At 39.7% G+C, this 27149-nt stretch overlaps 1 protein-coding gene across 1 annotated transcript in view; it reads left to right on the top strand.

The window, feature by feature from the left end:
* The window catches only part of CPA6 (carboxypeptidase A6), a 329319-nt gene that overhangs the window by 290963 nt on the left and 11207 nt on the right, over nt 1-27149 (top strand). The window contains exon 9 of the mRNA XM_033202682.1: nt 26179-26381. Coding sequence (XP_033058573.1) covers nt 26179-26381 — 203 coding nt within the window. The remainder of the gene's footprint in view (nt 1-26178; nt 26382-27149) is intronic.

Genomic DNA, 27149 nt, shown 5'->3' with positions numbered 1-27149 from the left:
CTCAAATTGGTGTGTAGTGGCATCTCATTGTTGTTTTAATTGGAATTTCCCTGGTGACATATGATGTGGGGCATCTTTTCATTTGCTTATTTGCATTTTGTGCTTTCTTTGGTGATCTGTCTGTTAAGATCTTTAGCCCATTTTTAAATTGTTTTCTTATTGCTGAGTTTTAAGAGCTCTTTGTATATTTTTGATAACAATAATTTAAAAGATGTGTCTTTTGCAAATGTTCTCTCCCATTCTGTGGCCTGTGTTTTCATTCTGTCGACATTGTCTTTCACAGAACAGAAGTTTTTAATTTGAAAGTCCCACTTATCAATTATTTCTTTCAAGGATTGTGCCTTTTGTGTAGTATTTTAAAAGTGATTGCTGGCCAGGCGTGGTGGCTCACTCCTGTAATCCCAGCACTTTGGGAGGCCGAGGCAGGTGGATCACCTGAACTGAGGAGTTCAAGATCAGCCTGGCCAAGATGGTGAAACCCCATTTCTACTAAAAATACAGAAAGTAGCCAGGTGTGCTGGTGGGTGCCTATAATTCCAGCTACTCAGGGAGGCTGAGGCACGAGAATCACCTGAACCCAGAAAGTGGAGGTTGCAGTGAGCCGAGATTGCACCACTGCACTCCAACCTAGGCAACAGAGTGAGACTCAATCTCAAAAAAAAAAAAAAAAAGTGGTTGCCATAGCTAACATTGTCTAGATTTTCTCCTACATTATTTTCTACGAGTTTTAGAGTTTTGCTTTTTCATTTAGGTCTATGATCCATTTTAAGTTATTTTTGAGAAGGGTGTAAGCTCTGTGTCTAGATTCACTTTTTCGTATGTGGATGTTCAGCTGGTCCAGCATCATTTGTTAAAAAGACTACCTTGGCCAGGCGCGGTGGCTCAAGCCTGTAATCCCAGCACTTTGGGAGGCCGAGACGGGCGGATCACGAGGTCAGGAGATCGAGACCATCCTGGCGAACATGGTGAAACCCCATCTCTACTAAAAAATACAAAAACTAGCCGGGCGAGGTGGCAGGCGCCTGTAGTCCCAGCTACTCAGGAGGCTGAGGCAGGAGAATGGCGTAAACCCGGGAGGCGGAGCTTGCAGTGAGCTGAGATCCAGCCACTGCACTCCAGCCCCGGCGACAGAGCAAGACTCCGTCTCAAAAAAAAAAAAAAAAAAAAAAAACTACCTTTGCTCCATTGTATTGCCTGCCAAGTAGCTTTTCAGCTGACCCTTCCCAGTGTGGAAGGATTTCAACAGGTTTCAAGAGAGGAAATGAACAGCCTGAGCTGACAGAAGAACAGGAACAAAGGCAAAGAGATGGGGAGGGAATGGCAGAGCAGGAATTGGCAAGTGAAGGGTGGGGCTGTGGCTGTTTGTAGGGTCTGCAGAAGAGAACATGAGCCTAGAAATGTTCAATCAATAGGGGCTTGGACACCATGGTAAGGAACTGACACTGATGTTGCCCACAAGGAGCCAGTGAGCATTTTTTTTTTCTGAGGTTGGGGAAATAACATGATCTATTTTGGTTATAGAAAAGTGCTCTGAGAGCAAGATGAAGGATGGATTAAAGTGTGAGGGGAACCAGTTTAGAGGCCATGGCGCTATCCAGGTGAGACGTGATGAAACCAGGATAGAAGCAGAGAGGACGGAAAGAAGATGGCATTGGGAAGGTAGAATGATGGAACTCAGTGACTGACTGAAGGAAAGAGGAAGGGATCAGATTGCTGTAGAGCTGAAGATCTTCAGCCAAAAAAATAAGTCCCCCATATATCCAGTTAAAGGGCTTTGGCCAAAAACCAAAGAATGTTAATAGACAGGAAAAAATGAGAATTTTGGAGGGCATCCTCTAGTCTGAATCATGTTAATAAATTCATTCATTTACTTAATAAATTTTTAAGAACAGTATACTAGGCACAGGAGATAAAAACATGAAAAGCAGATAATTCCTGCCCTCAAGATTGACAGCTTAGTAAAAATGTTATGCTGTGCTAAATGCTGTGTAGGGATAAAGAGTGCTTGTGAAAGCTTATTAGTGCCCCACTGCTGCTGTAACAAATTACAAACTTGGTGACCTAAAACATGACAAATGTGTTCTTTTACAGTTCTGGAGGCCAGAGTCCAAAGTGGGTTTTGCCAGGCCGAAGGCGTAGCAAGGCCACACTCCCTCAGGCAGTTCTTGAGAGAATCTCTTTCCTTCCCTTTTCCAGCTCCTAGAGGCCACTATTTTCCTTGCCCTGAGAGCTTTTCCTCCACAGTCAAAGCCTGTGGCGCGCCATCTTGTCTCTCTGAATCCGTCCCCTCTTCTGCTGTCTCATAGCCTTCTCTTCTGCTGGTATTCAAATCTCTCTCTTATAAGGGCACTTGTAATTACATATAGGGCCTATCCACATAATCCAGAATAATCTCCTCATCTCAAGATCCTTAATGTATCACATCTACAGAGGCCCTTTTCCACATAAGGTAACATTCATCGTTTCCATGGATTAGGACCTGGTGATTTGGGGGGCCATTATTTCACCTACCACAGAGGTATAGAGCAAAGACCCCTCATCTAGCCCCTTTATCTTGAAGGCTGTGGTGAACCATTATAAAGTTTAAGCAGAGGAATTACATGGTAAGATTTGCATTTTAGCAAAATTAACTTGTGACTTCTAAGGATATAGACTGATAAAGAGCCTGGGGTCACAGGACCCCTACAATAATTCAGAAAAGGTTTGACTGCTCATAGGAGTTAGGCTGAGTGTATTGAAGGGAAATTGAGACAATGTACCAACTGCTCTTTGCAAATTGTTGGATGTAGTAGATGATTTCTGGTTTGGGCAATCAGTTGCCATACACCATATTTTGTAATAAAAGATAAGCCAGTTTGAGAGCAATTTGGGAGACCTTGAACAAGGAAGAAAGTTTTATCCAAGGAAAAGTGCATTCTGAGAATTAGATATTTGCTAACTACATTTTAGAATGCAATCCATCCTCAGAGACTGCCTCTAAGAACAAAACCAGAAATCAATTAAGTTACACAACTGTTATTACTAAATTTTGTCCTCAGATCTTTAAGACAGAATCTAAGCATGCTGAGGAAAAGTAAGTATGTAATTACCTTAAAATTTTTTTTTCACCTGGACTAGAACCATAAACTGTCAATGCTGTAAAGAATCTTAAGGCTGAGGACAGTCACAGTGGCTCATGCTTATAATCCTAGCACTTTGGGATGCTGAGGCAAGAGGATCACCTGAGGCCAGGAGGTCAAGATCAACTCAGATAATATGGCAAGACCGCATCTTTACAAAACCTTCAAAAAGTAGCTGAACATTCTAGTGCATGCCTGTAGTCTCAGCTATTCAAGAGACTGAGGTGGGAGGATCACCTAAGCCCAGGAGTTGATGTCTACAGATTACACCACTGCACTCCAGCCTGGCAACAAAATGAGACCCTATCTTTTAAAAAGCAAAAAACAAACAAACAAACAAACAAACAGTCTAGGCAATCATTTTCTTTCTTCTTCTTTTTTTTTGCTTTTGTAGAGAAGGGGCCTCACTATGTTTTCCAGGCTGGTCTCAAACTCCTGGCCTCCTTAGCATTCATTTTCTAATCCAACAATTTTCAACCTTTTTTTTCTGTGCTACACACCCTGTTAATGATGAAAGCATAGTCCTGTGGTCAATTTCAAGCACACCCGTACTAATTTCACCTTTTTTACCTCCTTCTTTACAAAAGTATATTAAAGTAAGAGTTATTTATCAGGATAACCAAACCCATTTTTTTAGTCAAGTAATTTTATAACATGTAACAAATTACTGTGAGACATCCCCCACTACTGATAGCAACACATTTTTCCAACACCACAGTGAGAACCCTGGATTCGGTTCTCAAGTCCACCCAGGACAAATGCAGCCAGAGTAGTGGAATGCCTGTCACTGAGCTGACTAGTGATGCAGTTGTAACTAGAGCCCAGCCTCATGATTTTTTAGCCCATTGCACCTTCTGGTACCCCTCCGTTCTTTGTTTCTCCTCTAAAGCCTAGTTTACATCTTATTTTATCATCCAGAAAAGCTAGGGTTCACAGAAGCAACAAAACCTTTTCTTTGTTGTCCTTTATTTCTTAAGTAAAATCATATTCTTTTGAGCTCCCTCCATCTTGAGCTCCACTGAGTCTCTTCTTTGCCACTGTAGTTACCCCAGGGCTCCTAATCTTCCCTGCTCTCTCCCCTCCTCGGTGCTCTGTGCACTTAGAGTCTGCACTGCACACTTTACGATTATATCCCGCATTGTCGTGTTCTCTAATTTTCTCATGTGTGCATGTCTTGTCTCCTTTCTACATTTATGAGGTCCTTGTAGAGTTTTACGTCTCAATACTCAAAAACTAAAAAGGTGATGTATGGTATGGAAGTTAAATCGCTGAAGTGTTCAGAACAGAGATGTATGCCGTTTTATTAGACAAGACTAAAATCTCCTCTCCGCTCTGCACTGCAGAAATCTGTTATATATTCTGCAGTTGTTCTGCATGTGAAAATGAGAAAGAGAATTTTGTCTCTTTCAGAAACAATATATTGGTTCCCGTAAACTAAGGGAAAACTAATAACTTTTAGATTCTCATATTCCTAAAACATTAAGAAAGATGGGTTTGATGCTGCTTGCTCCTTTTCCCTAGAAGAAGTCTATTTTATCACATTTGCTGTTGTTTTTTGCTTGTTTCCTTGAAATGCTATGTCCTGATGCTTTGGCTTTCTGCTATCTTGATCTTTCATAGTACTGTAGACATTTCTCACCAGAATCTGCATAACTGAGGCCAGATCTGGACAGGACTCTTAAAATAATGTGTCCATCCAACACAACTACATAAAATCCAGAAAGCACTTAATATTCAACAGTATTTGTGAGCTGTTTCTTTGCATTTTAGTAAAACCTAGATAGTGCCCCCAGAAGGCTATAAATAAAAATAGATGGTTTTAGTGATCTTCTTTCCACCCAAATTAATTTATTTCCATGTTAGAGACATAACCATTCAGAATTCTGATTTTATTTTGTAAAGACAGTGTTGGTATAGAAGATGAGTAAGGCAACATTTCAGAAATAAACACTGGCAAAAAGAATTTTGGATATGATATCCCATTCTGCTGAATCAATACTTAATCTGCAGTAAATAACATTGGCAGGAAGCCAATCCATAAAATCAACCATAAAATGCTGTAGAATATTCCAGTGTCTAATGTGCTTCTCAGGCAAATAGCATCAACTCAAGGCACAGTCCTTCTGAATATTACACCGTTTAGCTCATGTATGATAATAATGAAATAAAATGCTTTCTCATTTTATTATGTCTCTAATATTAGTCAAATACTAGGCCCAATCAAGTAGAGAAATGGGTATATATACAATTTTAATGCAGGATACTACATTTTTGACAAATGCAGTTAAAGGGCCTTATAAGCACATTTAGGAAAAGCACCTAACCCAGCCTGGGGGTGTTAGAGAAGACGCCAAATCTATTTTGTTGGTCCTGTTCTTTTCCCTACACTCTTAATGTTGGAATGCCCAGGGTTCAGCCTTTGTCTTTTCCTCTTCTCTATCTACATTCATTCCCTTAGACATGTCATCATTCTCTACTGTGTGCCTGTGACCCCCCAAATAGCATCTTCGCTGGGGGTATCTAATAGACATCTCAACTCAAAATATCCAGAAATGAACTCCTGACCTGCACTCTGCCAAATCTGGTCTTCCCATAGCCATTCTCAGCTCAGTTGGTGGCAGCTCCATCCTTCCAGTTGCTCAGGCCTTAAACCCATGGATCAATCTTTAACATTGCTCTTTCTCCTACACCATACATCCAACCAATTATGAAATCCCTTTGGTTTTACCTTAAGAATCCTCCGGTTTCCAACCCTTTCTGACCACTTCTGTTACTACCAACCCAGTCTAAGTTACCATCTTCTCTCGTGGGTTACTGCAGGAGCCTTCTAACTACTCTCACAGCTGCTACACTTGCCTCTCTGCCACCCACACAAACACATCAACACTCTCTATCCTCAGCCACCATGAACCTTTTAAAATATAAGTTAGATGATGTTAACTGCTGAAAATGCTGCAGTGGCTCCAAATTTTACTTGCCTAAGGGACTTAATATAGCCTATAAACTTCACATAATCTGGTCTCCCATTGATTGATCTCATCTATTTCTATCCTCGTTTCCCACTTGGCTCCAGCCACATTGGCCTCAGGGTCTTTGCACTGGCTGTTCCCTCTGCTTAAAACTCTTCCCTGGATGCCATAGCTGACTCCTTGAATTCTACAAGTCTGCTCAAAAGCCAGCATCTGGGAACAACGTCATCACCATCTCTATCATTGCAACCCAGCTCCCCAGTACTCCTAATCTTTCTCACACTGTTCTTTTTCTTGTTTCCATGGCACTTTTCTCCTATACAGTAGAATTCTCCCTCTCACTGTGTCTAGTGTTTATTGTCTCGCCACCACCACTGGAATGGAAGTTCTCTACAAGGCAAAAACCTTTGGTTCATGATGTATCCCAGTGCATGAGGCATGGTGTGTACATAGTAAAGACGTGTTGAATACATGAAAGTATCTACATGTAAGTAATAGTTGAGGCTGCCATGCTCAAATGAAGAGAGTGACCACTGAAGAACATGGCTAAGAGCAGAACAATTGGATTCCCCTTCATTTAAGGGACTAATAGAAGAAGAGAACCCCATAAAGGGGGTTGAGAAGGAAAGAACAGAAAGACTGGAAGAAAAGCTTGAGGGAACAGTGTGTTAAAAGCCAAGGGAGGAGAATATTTCAAGTAGGAGGTCAAGTCCTATGAAAAGCCAGGTAAAATAGATCCCCTGGCCCTCTTGAAGTCATTGCCCTGTTTCCCTGCTCTACATCCCAGCCTGTCCCTTTTGTGGCCCTGCCCATCTTTCCCACACTTCTGCTCTCTCTGCATGTTCCTTAAAACCTTCCTGTTGTAAATGACCCTCTCCAATTGCACATCTCCCTCCATTGATTCTTTGGAGGAAAGCTCATCAGCACACAATTACAGTTTTTATACAGTCTGGGAAGAAATTTAATGGTCCTATTTTTCTCTATGAAAATGCTTAGTCATGAAGTTATCACTCTGTATTTTGTTGATCATAAGCATTGATTTGTACCCATGTACACAAACAACTTGGGACTTACTGCCCATATACAAAGATTGTTTATGTATCTCATTTTCTTTTGGAAACATTTTTTAAAGTACCTACAATTTAGGAAAAACTCAGTGTTTCAGATTTTAAGTTATTAAAGAAATATTTAGGTGATGATAATATTCTCATCGACCAACAGGCTTATTTGAAAATATTTTGTGGTGGTGGTGGTGATATCCCTGGTGTGTCCTCAGCCCTCCATAGAGATGAACTGGAGTTTAGTTGTCTAATCAAAGCCTAAATATTAATTAAATAGTCTAAGGCAGCAGTCCCCAACCTTTGTGGCACCAAGGACCAGTTTCATGGAAGACAATTTTTCCACAGACAGGAGAGGGGGGAGGGGATGGTTTCAGGATGATGCAAGCACTTTATATTTATTGTGCACTTTATTTATATTGTTACTACATTGTGATATATAATGAAATAATTATACAGCTCACCATAATGTAGAGTCAGTGGGAGCCCTGAACTTGTTTCCTGAAACTAGACAGTCCCATCTCGGGGTGATGGGAGACAGTGACAGATCATCAGGCATCATTAGATTCTCATAAGGAGCACACAACCTAGATCCCTCGCATGCGCAGTTCACAATAAGGTTCGCACTCCTATGAGAATCTAATGTTGCCACTGATCTGATGGGAGGCAGAGCTCACCTAGTGATGTGGACAATGGGAAGCAGCTATAAATACAGATGAAGCTTTGCTTGCTCACATGCCACTTACCTTCTGCTATGTGGCCCAGTTCCTAATAAGCCATGGACTAGTACCAGTTCGTGGCCCAGAGATTAGGGATCCCTGTTCTAAGGTACAAGCACCTTCCCTGCGCAGGGTCAGCTCCACTTATTCATTTAAGTAACATTTAAAGGGTAGTGAGGGTGTCTGTTTTGCTAAGTCCTGGGAAACTGTAGTCCATGACCTCTGTCCTCAGGGAGCTCACCCTCTAAAGGAGAGGAGAGTCTATATAAATAAATAGCTTCAGTGCAACATAAGTGCTATCATTTTTACAGCCTTCTACGGCCAAACACAGCTACTTCTAAGATTAGTCTATATTCTCTACTCTGCCACTCTTCACACATCATGTTGGGTCTGTACTGTACCACCTGAGCTAGTATGGGATGTTATAAAGACCCCAAGTTTACCTAGAGAAAGTTGGTGTTGGTTGGATCTAGTGAGGATTCTATGGATAAAGCAAGTAGCCTCAGGTCAAGAGGAATGCTCCTCTGTGGCTATACAGCCAATAGATACAAGGCAAAATTGTCACCACTCACATCTTCACCTGTAGCCTGATTGCCTTCCACTCCAGAAAGGAACAATAGCACTGGTCCTGTTTTCAGTACAAAATAGTTACCCTTTTTTTACTCAATCTTGAAGGAGAAAATTAATGTTTGTTTTTTTTCTCCTTAAAAAGGATAAAAGGTAGCAATTCCTATCCTTTGTTAATTGACATGAGTCTCTAGACTCTTCAGGAGTGGCTTAGAAATAGTTACAAATCTACAGAGAAGATGGAAATTAAATTACTCGATCTTTGCCTTCTTCTTTGAACTTTGAATAAAGCAACTAATTTATCTTTAGTAACTTAGAATGTTTAGTTGTTTACAAGAGGGTCTGATTTTCTAAGGAAACATCAATAGAGAGCCATTACTTGTTATTCCCAATATAAAGTAAGCATATTACCTATAAGTAAAGTTATCAGGAATTTTTGTAACTCTCAGAACACTATGTTTACAGGGTTATATTTTTATTTTGATATCACATAAGCCTCCAAAATGAAGTTTAAAGAGATGGCTTGGGTGACTGATTCCCCAGATTGCATTTGATGGAGGTGGAGGTGGAGGACAGGAAGGCAGAACATGAGAGAAACATTGATGGCATCGTGAAGTGGCTTCTACCTCACTGTTCTGAGAAGAGCATCTGAAAAGTGGCTGTCTAGTCACAATAATGACAACAGCAACAACAGTCAAGAATCTGAACAAATGGAACAGCATATAACTGTCCTTGGAAGGATGACTCAATGTAATAAAATCCTCCCCAAATCAGTACAAATTGAATGCAATTCCAATTAGAATCTCAAGGTTTTTTTAATTTTGTATTCTGCTTTTAGGAATTGGATAAAATGATCATAAAGTTTACATGGAAAAATAAGTAGACAAAAAAGCCGATAAAACTGTAAAAGAATAGTGAGGGGACTGTCTCTTGCCTGTGTCAGAGCATACTTTAATGCTGCTATAGATTTAGGGTAACAACATGAGAATAGACACATAGAACAGCAGAACAGAACAGAGAGTCCAAGAATTGATCCACACATGTGTTACACTTTTATTTTGCTTTTTTGAGACAGTCTTGCTGTGTTGCCCAGGCTGGAGTGCAGTGGCATGATCTTGGCTTGATGCAACTTCTGCCTCCCGGGTTCAAGTAATTCTCATGCCTCAGCCTCTTTGAGTAGCTGGTATTACAAGCATGCACCACCACACCTGGCTAATATTTGTACTTGTAGTAGAGATGGAGTTTTACCTTGGCCAGACTGGTCTCGAACTCCTGGCCTCAAGTGATCCTCCCTCCTCAGCCTCCCAAAGTGCTGCGATTACAGGCATGAGCCACCATCCCTGGCTGCATTACACTTTAGTATATAACAAAAGTAATGTTGTAATTCGGTTGGAAAACGACAGGATATTTAATAAATGATGCTGACAGAATTGGCTATTCCTCTAGAAAAACTGAAGGGATAACGTTACATATGTACAAAAATAAATCCAGAAGGATTAAAGACTTCCATGGAAAAAAAAAAAGTGATAAAATTCTTAGAAGAAAATCTAGAAAGCACCTATAATCTTTCAGGATAGGGAAAACTTTCTTTTTCTTTCTTTTTTTTTTAGTCTTTTTTGAGATAGGGTCTCACTCTGTCACCCAGGCTGGAATGCAGTGGCACAATCATAGCCCACAATAACCTCGACTTTCTGGTCTGAGGTGATACACCCACCTCAGCCTACCAAGTAGCTGGGACCACGGGTGCACACCATCACAACCAGCTAATTTTTTGTATTTTTAGCAGAGACATGTTTCGCCATGTTGCCCAGGCTGGTCTCAAACTCCTAAATGGAAGTGATCTGCCCACCTCAGCCTCCCAAGGGAAAACTTTCTTAACCAAGACCAAAAAAAAAAAAAAAAAAATCCATTTTTTACAAAGACATAGTGATTATATGAAATGTAAAATGTCTAAAATGATAAAGTTTCCATAAATGATTAAATAGAAAAATTGCAGATTTGAGGATAAAATGCAATGCAACTGACAGTCTTTACAAAGTACTTTCTACATGGGTAAGGAAAAGATAAATAGCCCAGCAGAAAACAAAATGAGCTAAGAACACGATTAAGCAATTCAGAGTCCAGTCTAAAGTATGAACACAAACACACTGCCAGTAAGGAAGGCAAATTGGCCGGGCACGGTGGCTCACGCTTGTAATCCCAGCACTTTGGGAGGCTGAGGCGGGTGGATCACCTGAGGTTGGGAGTTCGAGACCAGCCTGGCCGACATGGTGAAACCCTGTCTCTACTAAAAATACAAAAATTAGCCTGGCATAGTGGCACACATCTATAATCCCAGCTACTCAGGAGGCTGAGGCAGGAGAATTGCTTAAACCCAGGAGGTGATGGTCGCGGTAAACTGAGATCGTGCCACTGCACTCCAGCCTGGGTGACAGAGCAAGACTCTGTCTCAAAAGAAAAAAGAAAAAAAAGGAAGTAAAATTAATTTTTGCCATCAAACTGGCAAAAATCAAAAGGTGATACACTTGTAGAGTATTGCTAGTAGGGATGAAGGAGAGATGGTACTCTTACATACTACTTGTGGAAATATAAATAGTAGCAATCTTAGTAAGCAATCTGGCAAAAAAATCTATGAGAATTAAAAATATCCTTTTATAACTTTAAATATTTGAATCATGTGAATTTATCATCTTTTTAAAATGTGTGTGTGTGTGTGTGTGTGTGTGTGTGTATACACACATATCTCCTTTGACCCAAGGCCCTATTCCTGTAAGTCTGTCCCATAGAAATAAAACACTCAGATGTAAGGATACATATACTTTGATGCTTATTGCATTATTGTTTCTTTCAGGTCAGTAGTAATGTCTCCACCTTCTTTATTGTGGTATTGTTTCATCATGGTAAAGAGAGAGAAATAAGCATGATTCCCAACAATAGACAGGCAGGAGACTAAATTATGTTACAATAGAATGAATTTAAAAGAATGAATTCAAATCTGTATGGAAGACGTTCCACAAAATATCATTGAAGAAAAAAGCAAGAGGCAAAAAAATTGTATGATTATGATCTTGTTTTGTGAGTAAAAATAGCTCATATATATATGTGTGTGTATATATATATAAACGTGTAATTTATACCTATATAGCTATATCAAGATACATATATGCACGGTGTATGAGTACATATATGCACACCAGTGTGTGTATTTGTAAACTATATTAACTACGCTCAGTTTTTAACATGGGTCATTCCAGGATAAGTTGACAGTGGGAGATGCAAGTGAAAAAGAAATCTTTTAAAAGATGACAATTTTTAAATTAGCATTGTGATTCCATTTATGAGAAATTTAAAAGCTATAAATGAAAAGCATTGAAAGTGATAATATAACAATGAAAACATGTCACAATAACCATGACTTCCCAATACTGCTTACTAGAGGATTCAGCTGCAACTGTCAAGTCAATTTCCACAGGGACCAGTTGCTGTCAAATGTAAAATAAAACCAAATATTCCTGCTGCTTTTCTGTTTTTACTTATTTTCCTTTAAAAACTTTTAATTTTTTTAAAAATATATTTCAGATCTCTATTTTTCTTTTCTAATTTTTTTACTTATGAATTGAGATAATATGACAGAAATAAAAATTAGGCTAGACGTGATGACTTACACCTGTAACCCCAGTACTTTGGAAGGCCGAGGACCAGGCTGGATGATATATCGAGACTGTAAAAAAAAAAAAAAGAAAAAAAGAAATAATATCATTATTGCCAGCCTAGCAAATGACTATTAATCTTTACTTCTTTTATTTTTTCCTTTGTTTTTAACCATCTCATTTATACAATTGCATGCTCTTTTTTCCATTAAATATTTAATTCTAATCATTTTTTCCAGGTATTTATTGAATTCACTCTCCAATGTTTATTTTTAGAGAAATAAAAAGATGTTTTGAATGTACAGAGAGACAACAGATTGCAATACACATACTTTTGCCAGTTAGGAGATCAACCAAGAACTTTATGTTCTCACATTCTTTTACATCATCATTTACATCATGAATTCATTGAAGAAAAACAACAGGTAGACACTGCTAAGGTATTTAAGTTAGATTTCATCTATCTTTCTGATCCTTATTTTAAGAGAATTAAAATACAATTAATTTAAAAATTATATTTTCAATTTCTATACAATTAATTTAAAAATTAAAAATAGTTTAATTATAGTTTAATTCATCTCTAAACATTCTAAATATTATTTTGGTATGTTTTATATGATATTAGACTACAAATAAGACATATAAATTAAAAATATATATCAGGGATATGCAAAAAGTTTCTTACTGATGGGATGAGGAATCAAAGACATTTGAAGAAAACAGGAAATCCAAAGCCCCATCTCCTATTCAAGGCCTGTCACTCCACCTGGTTGCTGATTCCACCCATTCACATCTTTTCTAGAACTTTCTCCTATCAAATAATCTCTCTTTTTCTTTTTTCATCTATACTTTTCCCCTTTCTTTCTTTAGATATGCTTGTCCTCCCTAAAAAAAGAAAACTTAAATCTGCTTCTTATCCCCAAGGTTACCTCTAGCTATCATTGTATATATTTTCTTCCCTTGTACACCAAGCTTCCCAAAAAAGATAGTCTATACTTACTATCTCCTTCTCCTTTCTTCACATTCATTCCTCTAAGTGCCTATAACATCTGGCTTTTGCCCTACCACTCCACTAATTTTTCTTTTTTTTTTTTTTTTTTTTTTTTTTTTTTTTTTTTTTGAGGCGGAGTCTCGCTCTGTCGCCCGGACTGGAGTGCAGTGGCCAGATCTCAGCTCACTGCAAGCTCCGCCTCCCGGGTTTCCGCCATTCTCCTGCCTCAGCCTCCCGAGTAGCTGGGACTACAGGCGCCCGCCACCTCGCCCGGCTAGTTTTTGTATTTTTAGTAGAGACGGGGTTTCACCGTATTAGCCAGGATGGTCTCGATCTCCTGACCTCGTGATCCGCCCGTCTCGGCCTCCCAAAGTGCTGGGATTACAGGCTTGAGCCACCGCGCCCGGCCTCCACTAATTTTTCTAAAGCAAAAGTCCCCAGTTACTTTGTTACTATAAAATTAAATGAAATTCTTTTCTGCATTTTACAGGCTAACCACACTCTCCTTGAAACATCAAACCCCTGGATTCCTTGACATCAGCATCTTGTGGTCCTCCTGCTTTCCTCACAGTTCCTCCCTAGTGTGAATGACAGAGTCCTCTTATACTCTTTGTGTCTTTTAAATACTGATATTCCCCACAGTTTGAAGCTTTGTATTCATTTTGAATGATTTCACTTTTTTTTTTTTTTTGAAACGGAGTCTCACTCTGTTGCCCAGAGTGGGGTGCAGTGGCTCACTGCAACCTCTGCCTCCTGGGTTCAAGGGATTCTTCTGCCTCAGCCTCCCAAGTAGCTGGAATTGCAGGCACCCACCACAGCACCCAGCTAATTTTTGTATTTTTACTAGAGACAGGGTTTTATCATGTTGGTCAGACTGATCTCAAACTCCTGATCTCAAGTGATCCACCTACCTCGGCCTCCCAAAGTGCTGGGATTGCAGTCATGAGCAGCCGATTTTACTTTCACAAAATGATAATGACCCCCAAATCTTTTTCTCTAGCCTAGTATTTCCTTTGAGCTTCATATTTATCTTCAGTACCCCATTAGAAATATCTATTGGCAGCCAAACTTAACATGTCCAAAATGAAATAAACATCTTCCTTTTCTCCCTATATGTCCACATCCCTTCTCATCTATTCAACGTTTCATTCAAAACAACTACTGTCGGCCGGGCATGGTGGCTCACGCCTGTAATCCCAGCACTTTGGGAGGCCGAGGCGGGTGGATCACGAGGTCAGGAGATCGAGGCCATCCTGGCTAACACGGTGAAACCTCATCTCTACTAAAAATACAAAAAAAAAAAAAAAAAAAAAATTAGCCAGGCGTGGTGGCGGGCGTCTGTAGTCCCAGCTACTCGGGAGGCTGAGGCAGGAGAATGGCGTGAACCCGGGAGGCGGAGCTTGCAGTGAGCTGAGATCGCGCCACTGCCCTCCAGCCTGGGCGACAGAGAGAGACGCCGTCTCAAAAAAAAAAAAAAAAAATACTGTCGACTAAGTTGACCAAGCCAGAGAGGTAAGATGTTATCAAACCCCACCTCATTGTCCTGCATATTCAACCAATCACCAAGTCCAATTAGTTAATCTTCCAAATATTTCTTTAATGCACCCCCTTGGTACTGTTCCTAATACCACAGCCCTAACTCCAGCTGTCAATATCTCTGGCCCAGATTGTTGTAGTTGTGTCTTGATTTGGTCTCCCTGATTATAGACTTGCCTCTTACAAATCTATCCTATAAACTTTTACAAGATAAATCTAAAATAAAAATCTGACCATGCCTTAAAATCCTTCATGGTTAAGAGACTAAGAGGAAGAGAAATGTGAATTGACTGCTAAAAAGTGTGGGATTTCTTTTTGGAATTGAACATTATAAAATTAGATAATGGTGATGGTTGCACAGCTCGGTAAATATACTAAAAACTTCTGAATTATCCACTTTAAAGAGGTGAATTTATTGTATGTAAATTATATCTCAATAAAGTGGTGATTAAAAAATAACTTCAGTTATGGTAGCTCAAGACCTCCAGGAAGCAGGAATCAACTCAGGATTAGATGACAAGAGATGTATTTGAAGGAAACACCTTTCAAAAATAAAGAAGAGGAAGCAAGAATAGCTAGGACACGGGCCGGGAGGAATGGCTCATGCCTGTAATCCCAGAACTTTGGGAGGCTAAGGGGGGTGGATCACTTGATGTCAGGAGTTGGAGACCAGCCTGGCCAGCATGGTGAAACCCCGTCTCTACTAAAAATACAAAATTAGCCAGGCATGGTGGTGCGCACCTATAATCTCAGCTACTCGGGAGACTGAGGCAGGAGAATCATTTGAATACAGGAGGTGGAGGTTCCAGTGAGCCAAGATCGTGCCACCGCACTCCTGCCTGGGTGACAGAGCAAGACTCCGTCTCAAAAAAAAAAAGAATAGACTAGGAGAGCTTTTTTGCCATGATGTAGGTCAGAAACCTATGAAAGGAGAGGGGAGAAAAGAATGGGGCTGGAAGAGTCTCAGACTAACATGCAACTCTAAGAAAGGCTTTGGCAGGCCTATGGGGATGCATCAAGCCAAAGTTGCCTTGTAAAGAATACCTGCATCTGGCAAGAATGGGCCTGCACTAATGCCTCTACTATGATCAGTCATTGGCAAAGAGCAACTGTAGGGAAATGTGGGCTTGATGAGAATGTAGTGATGGATCCAGAGGGTAGCAAGTGGAGCTGTCAGTCAACTATGCTCACGGCAGCAAGAGGTCTCAGTAGTGTATTTTCTGGGCACCACAGAGGTTCTTCACTGCCTAGAGGACACTACAAGCTCCTTTGCATAATATATAAGATGTTCCATGAACTAGTTCCTAATTACTACTCTACTCTAGGCGCATCCACCAGAATTCTCTGACTCACATTTTATGTTGAATCTTACTACCAAATGTCTCTTGCCTTTACACCGTTGTTGATACTGTTCTTACTACCTGAAATTATCTTCTAACTCCTATCTATCCCTCTAGATTTGTCTCTTCCAGGGGACATTATCTTCTCTAAGAAGATTTTCCTGAACACTCACACAGGATGATTGCCTCTTTGCCCTGTCTTCTAAGTATATCATAGCATTTACCACATTATATTGATTTTTTCTGTTACCTTTATGTGTTCCAGCATAATCTTTATGTTCGTCAACTCAGGGTCTGTGGCTTCTTTATATTTGATTCCCAGTATATAACATAGTGTCTAGAACAGAAGTATTCAAAAAATTTTGTTAAGTTGAATTCAACATCAGGTTGTAATTTTAAAATACAAGCCCTTTATATTATTACATTATTACACATAGTCTGACTTATGTTGTCATGTATATTTGTGTTACTTTATATTTCCTTGCTCTTTTTGGTGAAATTGTAACTATAATACTAAAAGCTTCTTAATTCATTCTACATTCATTATATATGACCAAACATACATAAGGTCCTTTTTCCCCACTGTTCACCCGGCATATAATCTTGTGGAAAAACTTAGTTATTAAAGAGCATCTCTTTTGTATATTCATCCCCACATTCTGTAAGTCCATCCAGAAGGATGATATGAAGGAAAAGGGTTAAGGAAAGCCCCTAACAACAACCAAACCCTTATATTTTTTTCTGCTTACCATGTCTTATTTTTGCTATTTAAATTATTAAACCATTTAGAATTTACTTTTGTACATTTATGTGCTAAGGATTCAACTCTGGTTTCTCCATATTATGTGCTAGTTTCTCAACATCATTTACTGAACAATCATTTTCCTGGTGATTCTGTTCCATTGGTCTACTAGCTTATTTCTGACTTTATATCATATTGTTTCTATAATTATACCTATGTATGTTTTAATGCCTGATAGGATAAGCCCTTCTCTACTCTTCTTTTCCAAGATTTTCTGAGCTATTTATTCTCCCTCAAAACTTTCAGAGTTCTTTAGTTGAGTTTTCTCCCAAAATCCTGCTGCTGATATTTTTGTCAAAATTGAATTGAACAAAATAACTAAACAAATAGGGAAGAATGAATATCTTTACACTACCAAGTCATCATATTCATGAACATAGTATAGTTCTCTAATTCAATTCTGAAATTATAGATCTTTTAGTAGAGTTTTAACATTTTCTTTCTAATAGTCAGGCATTATTTAATAGCTTAATTCCTAGATATTGTGAATAATACCTTATTTTCTACTACACATTCTTATAAGTAATATTGTCAAGAGTAGAATTACACTATTGAATTTTTTTTTTTCTTTTTTTATTTTTTATTATACTTTAAGTTCTAGGGTACATGTGCATAACGTTTATATCATGTATAACTCCCCAATGCAATCCCTCCCTCCTCCCCCCTCCCCATGATAGGCCCCAGTGTGTGATGTTCCCCTTCCCGAGTCCAAGTGATCTCATTGTTCAGTTCCCACCTATGAGTGAGAACATGCGGTGTTTGGTTTTCTCTTCTTGTGATAGTTTGCTAAGAATGATGGTTTCCAGCTGCATCCATGTCCCTACAAAGGACGCAAACTCATCCTTTTTGATGGCTGCATAGTATTCCATGGTGTATATGTGCCACATTTTCTTAATCCAGTCTGTCACAGATGGACATTTGGGTTGATTCCAAGTCTTTGCTATTGTGAATAGTGCCGCAATAAACATACGTGTGCATGTGTCTTTGTAGTAGAGTAATTATAATCCTTTGGGTATATACCCAGTAGTGGGATGGCTGGGTCATATGGTACATCTAGTTCTAGATCCTTGAGGAATCGCCATACTGTTTTCCATAATGGTTGAACTAGTTTACAATCCCACCAACAGTGTAAAAGTGTTCCTATTTCTCCACATCCTCTCCAACATCTATTGTTTCCTGACTTCTTAATGATTGCCATTCTAACTGGTGTGAGATGGTATCTCATTGTGGTTTTGATTTGCATTTCTCTGATGGCGAGTGATGATGAGCATTTTTTCATGTGTCTGTTGGCTGTATGGATGTCTTCTTTTGAGAAATGTCTGTTCATATCCTTCCCCACTTTTTGATGGGGTTGTTTGTTTTTTTCTTGTATATTTGTTTGAGTTCTTTGTAGATTCTGGATATTAGCCCTTTGTCAGATGAGTAGGTTGCAAAAATTTTCTCCCATTCTGTAGGTTGCCTGTTCACTCTGTAGTTTCTTTTGCCGTGCAAAAGCTCTTTAGTTTAATGAGATCCCATTTGTCAATTTTGGCTTTTGCTGCCGTTGCTTTTGGTGTTTTAGACATGAAGTCCTTGCCCATGCCTATGTCCTGAATGGTACTACCTAGATTTTCTTCTAGGGTTTTTATGGTATTAGGTCTAACATTTAAGTCTCTAATCCATCTTGAATTAATTTTCGTATAAGGGGTAAGGAAAGGATCCAGTTTCAGCTTTCTACTTGTGGCTAGCCAATTTTCCCAGCACCATTTATTAAATAGGGAATCCTTTCCCCATTTCTTGTTTTTGTCAGGTTTGTCAAAGATCAGATGGCTGTAGATGTGTGGTATCATTTCTGAGGACTCTGTTCTGTTCCACTGGTCTATTTCTCTGTTGTGGTACCAGTACCATGCTGTTTTGGTTACTGTAGCCTTGTAGTATAGTTTGAAGTCAGGTAGCGTGACGCCTCCAGCTTTGTCCTTTTGACCTAGGATTGTCTTGGCAATGCGGGCTCTTTTTTGGTTCCATATGAACTTTAAAGCCGTTTTTTCCAATTCTGTGAAGAAACTCATTGGTAGCTTGATGGGGATGGCATTGAATCTATAAATCACCTTGGGCAGTATGGCCATTTTCACGATATTGATTCTTCCTATCCATGAGCATGGTATGTTCTTCCATTTGTTTGTGTCCTCTTTGATTTCACTGAGCAGTGGTTTGTAGTTCTCCTTGAAGAGGTCCTTTACATCCCTTGTAAGCTGGATTCCTAGGTATTTTATTCTCTTTGAAGCAATTGTGAATGGAAGTTCATTCCTGACTTGGCTCTCTGCTTGTCTGTTACTGGTGTATAAGAATGCTTGTAATTTTTGCACATTAATTTTGTATCCTGAGACTTTGCTGAAGTTGCTTATCAGCTTAAGGAGATTTTGGGCTGAGACGATGACAAATGCACAAGCTTCAGTAACCGACTCGATCAACTGGAAGAAAGAGTATCAGCGATTGAGGATCAAATGAATGAAATGAAGCGAGAAGAGAAACCAAAAGAAAAAAGAAGAAAAAGAAATGAACAAAGCCTGCAAGAAGTATGGGATTATGTAAAAAGACCAAATCTACGTCTGATTGGGGTGCCTGAAAGTGAGGGGGAAAATGGAACCAAGTTGGAAAACACTCTTCAGGATATCATCCAGGAGAACTTCCCCAACCTAGTAGGGCAGGCCAACATTCAAATTCAGGAAATACAGAGAACGCCACAAAGATACTCCTCCAGAAGAGCAACTCCAAGACACATAATTGCCAGATTCACCAAAGTTGAAATGAAGGAAAGAATCTTAAGGGCAGCCAGAGAGAAAGGTCGGGTTACCCACAAAGGGAAGCCCATCAGACTAACAGCAGATCTCTCGGCAGAAACTCTACAAGCCAGAAGAGAGTGGGGGCCAATATTCAACGTTCTTAAAGAAAAGAATTTTCAACCCAGAATTTCATATCCAGCCAAACTAAGTTTCATCAGTGAAGGAGAAATAAAATCCTTTACAGATAAGCAAATGCTTAGAGATTTTGTCACCACCAGGCCTGCCTTACAAGAGACCCTGAAGGAAGCCCTAAACATGGAAAGGAACAACCGGTACCAGCCATTGCAAAAACATGCCAAAATGTAAAGACCATCGAGGCTAGGAAGAAACTGCATCAACTAATGAGCAAAATAACCAGTTAAATATCATAATGACAGGATCAAGTTCACACATAACAATATTAACCTTAAATGTCAATGGACTAAATGCTCCAATTAAAAGACACAGACTGGCAAACTGGATAAAGAGTCAAGACCCATCAGTCTGCTGTATTCAGGAGACCCATCTCACATGCAGAGACATACATAGGCTCAAAATAAAGGGATGGAGAAAGATCTACCAAGCAAATGGAGAACAAAAAAAAGCAGGGGTTGCAATGCTAGTCTCTGATAAAACAGACTTTAAACCATCAAAGATCAAAAGAGACAAAGAAGGCCATTACATAATGGTAAAGGGATCAATTCAACAGGAAGAGCTAACTCTCCTAAATATATATGCACCCAATACAGGAGCACCCAGATTCATAAAGCAAGTCCTTAGAGACCTACAAAGAGACTTAGACTCCCATACAATAATAATGGGAGATTTCAACACTCCACTGTCAACATTAGACAGATCAACGAGACAGAAAGTTAACAAGGATATCCAGGAATTGAACTCATCTCTGCACCAAGCGGACCTAATAGACATCTATAGAACTCTCCACCCCAAATCAACAGAATATACATTCTTCTCAGCACCACATCGCACTTATTCCAAAATTGACCACATAATTGGAAGTAAAGCACTCCTCAGCAAATGTACAAGAACAGAAATTATAACAAACTGTCTCTCAGACCACAGTGCAATCAAACTAGAACTCAGGACTAAGAAACTCAATCAAAACCGCTCAACTACATGGAAACTGAATAACCTGCTCCTGAATGACTACTGGGTACATAACGAAATGAAAGCAGAAATAAAGATGTTCTTTGAAACCAATGAGAACAAAGATACAACATACCAGAATCTCTGGGACACATTGAATTTTTTAATTGATCTTTTATCCAGGTGTCTTGGAGACTCCTCTACTTCTTGTAAGATAAACAGTGTCTCAGAGAAAGTATCCTATGCAGGATCTAGTTTTTCTGCAATAGGATAATTCCTCAAAACTGTGGTGGGATAGTGTTCCCTGCAAATTCATGTCCACTGAAACCTTGGAATATGACCTTATTTGGAAAAAGTTTATTTGTGGAAGTAATTAGTTAAATTCAGTGAGTTGTCCCTATAATAAGAAGAGAGAACACACAGAGAAACACACAGGGAAGAAAGCCACGTGAACATACAAGAAGAGACTGGAGTATAGTCATGCACCACATGACAATGTTTTGGTCAACAGTGATTGTATATATGACAGAGGTCCCATAAGATTATAATACTGAATTTTTACTTCACTGTTTCCATGTTTAGATACACAAATATTTATCATCTTGTTATAATTGCCTACAGTATTCAGTAGAATGATATACTGCATAGGTTTACAGCCTAGAGCAATGGGCTACACCGTCTACATTTGCATAAGTACATTCTATGATGTTCGCTCACTGATGAAATTGTCTAATGATGTATTTCTTAGAACATATTATTTTTTATTTATTTATTTGTTTTTGAGATAGGATCTTTCTCTGTCACCCAGGCTAGAGTACAGTGGCACGATCTTGGCTCACTGCAAACTCCACCCCCTGGGTTCAAGTGATTCTCACGCCTCAGCCTCCTGAGTAGCTGGGATTACAGGTGCATGCCACCACGCCCGGCCAATTTTTGTATTTTCAATAGAGACAGAGTTTCACCATGTTGGCCAGCCTGGTCTCAACTCCTGACCTCAAGTGATCCACCCACCTCAGCTTCCCAAAGTGTTGTGATTACAGGCGTGAGCCACCATACCTGGCATGTCTTTCTATAAGTGATACATGGCTGGAATGCATCCACAAACCAAGAAATACCAAGGATTGCCAAGAACCACCAGAAGCTGGGAAGAGGCTTCTGTAGATAGGAAGGATTCTTCCGTAGATAATTCAGAAGGTGGATGGCCCTGCTGACACCTTGGTTTCAGACTTTTAGCCTCAAGAACTGTAAGAGAATAAATTTCTGTTGTTTTAAGTGGCTTACTTTGTAGTAATGTGTTATGGCAGCCTTAGGAAACTAATACAAATACCAAGGCTGCCACAGTACTAAAAGTAGACATCTGGTATATCTACTTACACCACATGTTTTTCTATGGATCTTCTTTATTTTTCTGTATGAAAACATCAGTCCAGGCACTATGGCTCATGCCTGTAATCTCAATATTTTGGGAATCCAGGGTGGAAGGATTGCTTGAGCTCAGGAATTCAACACCAGCCTGGGCAACATAGCAAGACCTCATCTCTATTAAAAATAAAGTTTAAATCATTTTCTGCAGGATTGGAGATAAAAAATAAATAAAATAAAATCAGTCATTTGATCAGTTAGTTCACCTATTAGCATTCTTCATAATCACTGTTACTTTAAGACTTATTTCTGCCGTCTTAATTCCTGTATTCCTGTTCTCTGTTTTCCAGAGTTTCTTTTCTTTCTTTTTTTTTTGAGATGGAGTCTCGTTCTTGTCACCCAGGCTGGAGTGCGATGGCGTGATCTCAGTTCACTTAAATCTCTGCCTCCCAGGTTCAAGTGATTCTCCTTCCTCAGCCTTCCAAGTAACTGGGGTTACACACATGCGCCACCACACCTGGCTAATTTTTTTGTGTTTTTAGAAGAAATGGGGTTTCACCATGTTGACCAGGCAGGTCTCAAGCTCCTTACCTCAGGTGATCCACCCGCCCTGGCTCCCGAAGTGCTGGGATTACACGCGTGAGCCACCACACTCAGCCTCTTTTCTTTTAAGACGCAGGGTATTGCTCTGTCACCCAGACTAGAGTGCAATGTCACCATCACAACTCACTATAACTTCAAACTCCTGGGCTCAGGCGATCCTGCCTCTGCCTTTCAAGTAACTAGGACTACAGGTGTGTGCCACCATACCTGGCTAACTTTTTTTAATTTTTGTAGAGATGAGATCTCACTATGTTGGCCAGGCTGGTCTCAAACTCCTGATCTCAAGCAGTCCTCCAACCTTAGCCTCCCAAAGTGCTGGGATTAAGGTGTAAGCCATTGCAGCCGGCCCTGTTTCTTCTTTTTTTCTTTTTTCCTTCTTTACTACTTTCAATTAAATGGTTCAAAGTTAATTCCATTAGTTATGAAGTCTGTGTTCTATTTTTCTTATTCTGGTGGTTATTCCTAATTTAATACCCATACTTAGGTTTGTTTTTTTCCATCAATTTCTAAATTTAATCAATATCTATATCTCCTTTTCAAAACAGACCAACAATTTAGCATGCTTTTGCCTTCCCTGCCCACCCACCTCTTTATTTTTCCATCAATTTGTTGTTTCCTAGGATTTGATACCTAGATCATTATACTTTCCACCCCTCCACCCTTTCGCTATTGCTTATTTAGATAGCAATGTTACTAAGCTACTTATTAACCTGCAATTCTCATATCAAATAGGCTCTCTGGAGTTACTCATTATTTTGTTGGAATACTTTCTTCAGGGGTGTTTTCAAAGTATGTCAGTGTATGGTATATTCTTTTGAGGCCTTTTAGATGCTAGAGAACATCGTTATTTCACTCTCACATTGCAGTGAGAATCCAGCTAGATATAGAGGCCTAGATTCAAAATTCCTTTTTAATAAATACATTGGACTTATTACTCTAATGTTGCTGTTGAAAAGTCAAATGTGAAAGGAATTCTTGTTCCTGTCTAAATGACTTGCTTTTTCTCTCTAGAATTGTTTTCTTTTCTTAAATTGCACTATAATTTGTCAAAGTGTTTATATTTTCCTCTCTATCTCTTTTGTTTGGTGCACAATAAGTCTGTTCAATCTTTCCTTAATTGTGGAGACATTTTTAGCTGGGCATGGTGGCTCATGCCTGTAATCCCAGCACTTTCAGAGGCCAAGGCGGGCAGATCACTTGAGGTCAGGAGTTCAAGACCAGCCTGGCCAGCATGGTGAAACCCCGTCTCTACCAAAAATACAAAAACTAGCCAGGTGTGGTGGCAGGGCGCCTGTAATCTCAGGTACTCAGGAGGCTGAGGCAAGAGAATCACTTGAACCCAAGGAGGCAGAGAGTTTGCAGTGAGCTGAGATTGCACCACTGCACGCCAGCCTGAGTGACAAAGCGAGACTCCATCCCCCCCCAAAAAAAAAAATTGTGGAGAAATTTTAATTTGCAGTTATTCAAATATTTAACTTTATTTTTTCCTTTCATTCTAGGGCTCCCATTAATCACATATTGATATTTATTTTATTTTTCATGCCCTTTCATTTTTCTCTCATTTTTCTTATTCTTTACTCTTCCCGATGCCTTCTGGGAATGTTTCAAACCACTCTCCATCTCGTTAATTCATTCATCAACTGTATTCATTCAACCCTGAATTAAATTGTTTGTTTCTACTATATCTGATTGGTCCTTTTTTTTATAACTCCTTGTCCCTATTTGTTTCCAGTGCCCTCCTACATGCCCTTGAGAATGTTTATTAGGATTATTGTAAATTCTTGTTTTCTCTGGCTCATCAGTTCTGCTCCCTCCAGAATTAGTTGTTTAGTTTGTGATCTTGCCTTTCCAGTGCTTTAGGTCTGTATTCCATAGATCTCTCTTTATTTTTCCCATTCCCTCCAGAGTATCAGCTATAGTATTTTTTGTTTTGTTTTGTTTTGAGACGGAGTCTCACTCTGTAGCCCAGCAATGGCACAAGCTCCGCTCACTGAGAGCTCCGCCTCCTAGGTTCACACCATTCTACTGCCTCAGCCTCCCGAGTAGCTGGGACTACAGGTGCCTGCCACCATGCCCGACTAATTTTTTTGTATTTTTAGTAGAGACGGGGTTTCGCCATGTTAGCCAGGATGGTCTCCTGACCTTGTGATCCACCCGCCTCGGCCTCCCAAAGTGCTGGGATTACAAGCCTAAGCAACCACACCCTGCCCAGCTATAGTTTTTATGTTACATTCTGAGTTCCACCTATAGCCCACTTGCTTCTGAGGCATCTCCAGGATGAGATTCAAAGGAGGAAAACCCCAATTGCTGTAAGTTCCCCATCTTGACTCTTGTCTTCACTGCAGCATAAGCTACACTTATGGTCCTCAAGATTTAGTCCAATTTGACTGGGCTGTCTTTTTATGTTCAGTAGAATTTGACTACATCACAGAACCACCAAACATTTTCTACTAGTTTGTGGAGAGAATTATCATTTTCTAGAGGTAGGGAAGAGACATCAGTGGCCTCATATGGCAAATAACTATGGAAAATGTAATTATTTCCAAATTTTCTTAGAACCATAATACTTTGTGATTGTTCTAGTGATTCTTATTTTCCTTCCTTCCTTCCTTAAACCTCTTAAGTATACTCTATATAATTTGATTTTTAATTCAAAAGTTATTAAAATTTTGTTTTGAAGATTTCATAACTAAAGTCTAACCAAGATAACTAGCAAAGCCTCCTGGTTTTACAAAACTAGTTTGGATAGTGCTGTTCTAAAAGTATAATAGAAATTGGTGAAATTATTTCTGGCCTGTCTTTATGTTCTTGCTATATCAGTATTTGTATCTTATCAGATACCTTTACATATGTCTAGCCTTTTCTTTCTAACTGACATTAACTTATTCAACAAAATATTTGTTGAACACTTGCTGTACTATTTTTTTTTTTTTTTTTTTTTTTTTTTTTTTTTTTTGAGACGGAGTCTTGCTCTGTCGCCCAGGCTGGAGTGCAGTGGCCGGCTCTCAGCTCACTGCAAGCTCCGCCTCCCGGGTTCACGCCATTCTCCTGTCTCAGCCTCCCGAGTAGCTGGGACTACAGGCGCCCGCCTCGTCGCCCGGCTAGTTTTTTGTATTTTTTAGTAGAGACGGGGTTTCACCATATTAGCCAGGATGGTCTCGATCTCCTGACCTCGTGATCCGCCCGTCTCGGCCTCCCAAAGTGCTGGGATTACAGGCTTGAGCCACCGCGCCCGGCCGCTGTACTATTTTTCAAGCTGCTAGGTGCAGCTAGAAGTGACAGCTGATAGAGCGATTTCTTTAGAGTAGTTTGTGCAGGTTCAAACTTGAAAAATCAGTACCTGGTTTCCATTCAGGCCCTCCTATTGTGCATGGGAACTTGAATCACCTTGGAACTTTTGTATTGATTTCCATAAATGAGAAGTTAGATGAATTGCTTAATAATACCATATGTTTGCAGAAATAAAAGAAAAATCACAGCTTAACAGTGCTGATTTGTGTTTCTTGTTTCTTCCCTGCCTACTTCCTTACCCCATTTTCTTTTCTGACTTGCAGATGAAGGAGCTTCTATGCACCCTTGTGATGATACATACTGTGGCCCTTTTCCAGAATCTGAGCCGGAAGTGAAGGCTGTAGCTAACTTCCTTCGAAAACACAGAAAGCACATTAGGGCTTATCTCTCCTTTCATGCATATGCTCAGATGTTGCTGTATCCCTATTCTTACAAATATGCAACGATTCCCAATTTTAGCTGTGTGGTAAGTATTTGACCCTGTGCATATGCATCAGGCTTCATGCTGCTTTTCTGAAGCTAAGATAGTTCTAAGTACTAATGATGATGGCAAACAAATGTTTGTGTTATCCTAATAAGTATTTTACATGTATTGACTCATTTATTCTTCATAACAATCATATGAGGCAGCTTTTATTATCCCCACTTTATAGATAAAGAAGCTAGAAGCTGGCCGGGCGCGGTGGCTCAAGCCTGTAATCCCAGCACTTTGGGAGGCCGAGACGGGCGGATCACGAGGTCAGGAGATCGAGACCATCCTGGCTAACACGGTGAAACCCCGTCTCTACTAAAAAAAATACAAAAAACCAGCCGGGCGAGGTGGGGGTGCCTGTAGTCCCATCTACTCAGGAGGCTGAGGCAGGAGAATGGCGTGAACCCGGGAGGCGGAGCTTGCAGTGAGCTGAGATCTGGCCACTGCACTCCAGCCTGGGTGACAGAGCGAGACTCCGTCTCAAAAAAAAAAAAAAAAAAAAAAAAAGAAGCTAGAAGCTAAGAGATTAAGTAATTAGATGGAGAACACACAACTATTAAGTCTCATAGCCAGGATTCAGCCCCAACTCTAGTTCCATAGCTGTTGCTTTTAACCGTAGTGCTGCTTCTCAAATACAATCCTTTCAAACCTATTTGTATTCTTACCACAGGTTACACAGAAAAGGTCAGGGTGGATTTGATTAGTATCATAGCTCTGGTCATGTATGCAAGGCTGTAATTAATTTTATTGAGTAAACGATTG

This window comes from Trachypithecus francoisi, unplaced genomic scaffold, assembly GCF_009764315.1.
Source record: "Trachypithecus francoisi isolate TF-2019V2 unplaced genomic scaffold, Tfra_2.0 Lachesis_group7, whole genome shotgun sequence".
In the NCBI taxonomy this organism is placed as follows: domain Eukaryota; kingdom Metazoa; phylum Chordata; class Mammalia; order Primates; family Cercopithecidae; genus Trachypithecus; species Trachypithecus francoisi.
Note: the sequence above shows the minus strand (reverse complement) of the source record. Positions and strands in the feature narration are given on the sequence as shown.